We start from the raw sequence: 6,004 nt of genomic DNA on the forward strand, positions 1-6,004 counted from the left end.
GGCTAAAATTGGTACCGTGCCTAATTTTATTAGTGTTCAGGCTACCAATACAAAGGCCGAGCATGGATAAAATGGGCACGGGTACCCATTTTAGCCGTACCATGCCAATAAATTGAATGTAGTGTAAACGGGGCTAGAGATAACCGAAAGTCAACGTGCAAGGCTTACCTTGCTCTTTACACCTGTTCTACGACAAGAGCGGTTCTAAAGTTGACGAATCCAAGAAAGGATTTAAAGAGTTTGTTGCTAGATGCGGTGCACCGAAAAAGATCGAGAGTGATAATGCATTAAAGCTCCCTGTTGGCGGGCTCCTTCGAGAGGCTTGTCGGGATAATGAAATCCAGTTTGGCTGAAGTAATTGGTCGAGTGCTGCGAACGTTTCCCGAGCTTGAAGAAGTTCTGCTGGATGTTGAATGTTTTATGAACAACCTCCCGCTTTGCTACCATGCAAGGTGAAGAATTTGAGCAACCTGTAATCACACCAAATTTACTTCTTCCTAGTCAGCCAGCAAACTTCCTTGAAGAGGACGTAGAAAAAATGGACGAGAGGGAGGAGGCGACCAAGCGAATGAGATTTCTCCAAGGTTGTCGAGGACACATGCATTAAAAAGCGTTGGCACACTGAGTACGTCCACGCTCTTCAGGAGAGGCGCCGCGAGGTTTTCAACACCGAGGAAGGATTATCGTCGAAAGGATCAATCGTTCTTCTTATAACAGATGACAGTAAAATAAAGAAGTGGCGAATCGGACGAATTGTCGACGTTATCCGAGGTCGAGATAATGTTTTGAGAGGATACAAATTAAAGACAGGAAATGGTTATATTGTTGAGAAACCACTTCAACTAGTATGTGACCTGGAAATTGTCGAGTCGACAGACGAAATGGCAGGAAGGAAAAAGGAGGGGAAACCGAGACGGGCGAGATGTAAGAAAAAACTCCTAATGTGGGAAATAACGATAAGCCAGACGCGACTGAGGGACCTTCGAGAGCACCGAAGTAACGGCAAGAAATCGCGTATAATCGAAATCGCAATGAACGAAGAAGAATGAAACGAAACACGATGGGTGACATTAAAGCTGTCAAACAGAGGACACTTTAATGGGGAAGGGTGTTTAGACAGCGCGAGAACAGGTTTTGTCATTATAGAGTTAATCATGTTAATTCATGGCATGGACAATACATGTACTTCTGAACACCGAGCGAGCGAGCTGTAGCATCATATTAATTTAGATATTTTAACAAAGCGAAGTGATCATGCAGGTGTGAATTATTCAGTGTCTCTGGAACATTTCCCACAAATCTATAGCGGTAAATCTAGTTTTCTAGCTTCGCGATGCGATATCTGAAATCCGGTGCTGTGATTGGTTTGCGAAAAAATTCGCCGCGAAAAGGAGAATCGCTTCCTACTTTTTATCTGTTCGCGCGAATAAATTCGCCTAGTGGAAAACGGGCTTTAGATTTAGAGATAGGCATTAAAGTTCGTTTATATAACCATTGCGTGCACATTAGTTGTTGTATAAAATGATGAATTACAGTTACTAATTTAAATTTTGCAGCATATATGTAAGTATCATAAAATATAAATCCATAGTACTTTCTGAAGATGGATTAATAAACTTTCTATTTCTATTCTAATACAACGTATATTTTTTCTAATACAGTAGGTAACCTCAACTACTTCGTTGAAAATATTAGGCAAGCTGGAGAATTTTTAATGTGTATAAAATTATAGCACAAAGCATAATGTGTATAAAATTATAGCACAAAGCATATGCGATTGATACTGACCGGTTCAAATGTCTTCCAGGTCCATTTGTGTTTTTTCACAGCCAACGAACAACTGCTACAGAGTGTGGCAGGTCCTTCGTGAGCCTGTCCGAAGTTTGTTAATAGCATGTCAACACTCTGAACAACATTGATCACATTAGCTGTTGCCGCGTACACGCGGTCATGCCCCGCGAAATTGGTGGAAATTACGAAAAAGTATCAGCAACTACGGCAATGTGCAATGTTTGAGACCACGTAATTTACATTTTATTTTGTCTTTTAATGACCGATACAATGGTTGATGCGCAACGTTGCAGTTGACATTGTCGTATTTCCCAAACTCTCTAACAGAGATTAACCTAGTTTAAACCTGGGATAGAATTAAAACACTGCTGATTGTATTTTATTTTTTTAAGTATTATACAATGCAAATACTTTTTTATATTCAAGGAGAAGGGGTTTCTAGATCTAACACGAAACGGTAAAGAATTAAGTTTTTCTGTCTTTTTATTGTCGTTGTGGCTATTAAAATTAATGGTAAAAATTGGTGTTTTCCAGTTTGTCAAAGTCTAGTGTAATTCCCTGTTCGCCATCTAGCTCTCATCGTCAGCTATATTAGCCAGCCAATCAGATTGCACATTTACATTAGGTGAACAGAATTAGCTATGGTTTTCATTACAAGCCACTTTCCCTACTGTTACAATCTAAATGGAGCACGAGGTCGTTCACATGGACGTAACTTGTCACAATAATTTGGGGAGGATGTATATTCATAAATGTACGAGCAACCATTTTTTAAGACCAGCACATGGGCACATGGCAATATATACGAATATTTATCCCACCCGGCACTCGTCAACTATAAGCACCTATATATCGTTACGTCCATGGTTCTTCGTTTAGACATCCATATCTGTCTCTGGAATTTCTTGGTCTTCAACAAACAATGTGTGAATGATCCCATTCCTTCGCTTTCCAGAACTGATTGCTTTGATATAAGCATTGTATTTATTGTGGAGTTTGAAATGCGTTTCAGTGCCACCATCAACAAATTCTCCCTAGAAATATTTCAAAAATCTATTCATCAACTGTATTCCCTCTTTTCCTTCGAATGCCACAATTCGTCATTATGCGTCAAATTTCGTGATACCAGATAAGAAACCTACACTACTTATGTTTTTTAAGCTAACAACAGTTTTGCAAAACAATTAAGCTGCTGTTTGAATTTTAATGGTAATTTTAAGGCCTATTCTATGGCTTGGGTGCATGGTAAAAGAACGAACACTGATCTGAAAACGAATTGATCACGCATAATCAGAGCAGAAAAATGGTGGAATTACTGCACCTCTACCTACATGTATTATATATATAGCTACAGTATATTTCTTTGCATATGCATGCTCAGTCAGGTTCTAGACACATGACGTAAAGAACACCAAATAAACCAATAACATGTAGCGATATGTTAGCATACAGAAAGTTCATCTGTACTATAACATACACTAATATGTACAGGTGGTCGTGCATGTATTAAAAGCTTGCCAAGGCACTTGCAGAACTTATGCCTTTTTTTGTGTTTATGCCAGCTATAGTTGCAGTTCTGCAGTATACTTGAAGTTAACGACAGCATTGGGCAGGCATCCTGTAGAGAGTAGTATTGTTTATGTATTTAAAATACTTCTTGCCAAATTTTGTTTTTCTTGTTCAAAATAGGCATATTGTGCAATGTGAAATACGATTGAGATTGAATGTCTTTCTTTACATTTGCTGCACTGTGTTGTAAACTGCAGGTGCAATATTGTGCAAATTGATATTAGTTAATACAGTATATGCAAATTTGTGAAAATGTATTGCCTTTAATAAACAATGCTGTGGCAGCTCATTTACATTAAGATGTAAAATGGGCATTGTGAATAAAGTCAAGCAAGATGTTCTTCAGATGATTCGGCTCACAATCATCAGCAGAATGCAACTAAGATGACCCAATTTGAACATGCTTGTACATAAGCTATGCCTTCTTGTTGAAAACCATTTTATTCTAGTTATTAGTTATAGTATTAGGTCTTCCAGATATTATATACTCAGCTACACATTGATTATTCAACCTCTGATCACTTCCTCATGCAAAAACACCTCTTCACCCACTTATTAATGTGTCGTAAAATAAACAAGATATATATTGTAAACTCACTGCAGTCTCAAGTACTTCTCCATTACACCACACGTCCATGCTATTCTTTTCTAAAAAGAATAAGTTAGAGAGTCCTCAAGCATGCAGTATTCTGCAACTGGAGTTAAGTAAAAATCACTTGGGTTTTTGTTGACTTATTGATTTAAGTAATAATGTTCACTAAGGCCAGAAAGGATAACACCACTCTTGCTGACCTGGTTGTTGACTAATTGTCACATTGTCCACACAATTTGTATAACTGTAATCTTTTTATTGTGTGCATTATTGTAATTCTAGAGTACAGAGAAAGCTTGATTGCTACAATTCAATCTTCTTTTATAGTTTCAAAAAAGGGACTACAAACAATCTTGTGTTTTACCAATACCAGGTACCTTCTATTCAGACTTTTATTTGTGACAGATATTGCCAACCACTTATTGATCCAGGCAGGTAAATTTTTGCTAAACTAATTAATTCAGAGGCCAGTGGATGTGTGCACAATGAGTACAATAGGAATTAAGAGGAGTTCATGGGTACCATATTATTCCACTAGCAAATTACATTGATGTTATGTACATTGTACACACTGTCTCAAATTAGACACAACATATATACAATAAAATTGACTGGATAACTCAGAACTAAAAACAACATTCATTGTTGTATTATATTTATTCTATCATTTCCATGCCTCTAGAGTGTGTTGCAATGTCCGATCGACCAATGGACCGATTATCAGACATTTCTACAGCAGTTCATCAATATTGCATTAAATATATATTTTATATGTAAAAATTTAAAATTCTAATTAAGTTTCCACTTACCAAAAACAACTCTTGTTTCTACACCACCGTGAATAAACCTCCAAACCTTTGCTGTCTTCCTTCGGTTTTCTGTGAACTTTTTTAGCGGCTTACCATTAACATCAAGCGTATACTCATACGAAAAACCGCTCACAGCTTCAATTCGTATAGTTGCCTTTGTTTTCCTGCCAATGGGAAATTCTTCCTTTCCCACTAAACGAAACATCCAGTTTCGTCGCAGGATCTCGACCCCATCTAAAACTATGACTCGTTTGCCAGTGGTCGTACCATGTTCAAAGAGAACGGTATGTATGCCATCAGATAAAGCAACGTCCCAAGTTGCTACAATATCTGTAGCCATCGTAGTCTCGCTTGTCTTCCGAACGCTAATTTTGGAAGATGTTTACGTTCCTTGTAATTAAATAATTATTATCGTTTACTTATGGCACCGAATATGAGTATAAGGCATACCCAATATGACGACCTCGATGCCTCTTCGTTTTTTACGACTACAATATATGTTAGCTGAAACGTAAGAAGCTTAGCTTAGTGCATAAAGCACAGATAAAGTTCGATTGAATCCAACAAGTCAAACACACAATAATAGAATCGATTTCACGAACGCCGGTTGCTTAGAGGCTGTCAAAATAATAGTGTTTCCACTTTGCTTTTCTGGAAACAGTTATTTCCAACGTTACAGGAAACGGATGAAGAAGGCAAACTGAAAAACCAAACTTTCAAAAGTGTGTCAACAGACTCAAATCACACAACACCTTATATTATCTAGTTAAAAGTTAGGGCCGTTCAATTTTGAAAGCTGCCAGAAACAAACAAACAATAACCATGACGAAAATTGGGTTAAATTGCAACAAAAACAGCTGATTAAAATTTACACTAGGATTAGTTGTACTGTGCTAATCAAGCTTTAAGAGACTGGTAGTCTGATACCTTGTGAGAACAAAGACTAAAGGCAACCATGTTTTATCACTTTTATGGATACTTGTCTTTTCACACTTTTCAGTCTTTTCTTTTAAAACCTTCCATGTTGAAATGTTGAGTGTTCCAAACTTGGTTGATCTGTGAGACTATGATTGAACCATTGAAATGATTGAATGCATTGAGCACTGAGCTGTACTATAATTCCTGGACTGAAGGGAGTGCTCGCCATCATCAACTGAAGCAAAAAAGATGGCGACGAAGTTACAGAAATTCGAGGAGGACTCCCTGTTGTATAGCTCAGTGGCAATGAGCCATTTTAATCACT

The 6,004-nt window shown here is 37.6% G+C and overlaps 1 protein-coding gene across 1 annotated transcript; it reads right to left on the reverse strand.

Annotated features, from left to right (window-relative positions):
- Window positions 1-1,773: 1,773 nt before the first annotated feature.
- On the reverse strand, window positions 1,774-5,991 carry LOC114521286 (fas apoptotic inhibitory molecule 1-like). The gene is made up of 3 exons (XM_028541665.1): window positions 4,762-5,991; window positions 3,959-4,008; window positions 1,774-2,825 (listed from the first exon to the last, which is right to left on the reverse strand). Exons 1-3 carry the CDS (start codon window positions 5,099-5,101, stop codon window positions 2,667-2,669), a joined length of 549 nt encoding a protein of 182 aa, XP_028397466.1. The 5' UTR covers window positions 5,102-5,991; the 3' UTR covers window positions 1,774-2,666.
- Between the last annotated feature and the right edge of the window lie 13 nt (window positions 5,992-6,004).

Source organism: Dendronephthya gigantea, unplaced genomic scaffold (genome assembly GCF_004324835.1).
Source record: "Dendronephthya gigantea isolate DGI-Jeju-01 unplaced genomic scaffold, DenGig_1.0 000000F, whole genome shotgun sequence".
In the NCBI taxonomy this organism is placed as follows: domain Eukaryota; kingdom Metazoa; phylum Cnidaria; class Anthozoa; order Malacalcyonacea; family Nephtheidae; genus Dendronephthya; species Dendronephthya gigantea.

Bases quoted from the DNA above. Each gene is read 5' to 3' on its own strand.
- LOC114521286 (XM_028541665.1), bottom strand. From the start codon at position 5,101: ATGGCTACAGATATTGTAGCAACTTGGGACGTTGCTTTATCTGATGGC. The intron at 4,009-4,761 runs GTAAGTGGAAAC...TATTCTTTTTAG, and splicing joins AGAAACAAGAGTTGTTTTTG to AAAAGAATAGCATGGACGTG. The intron at 2,826-3,958 runs GTGAGTTTACAA...AAATATTTCTAG, and splicing joins GAGAAGTACTTGAGACTGCA to GGAGAATTTGTTGATGGTGG.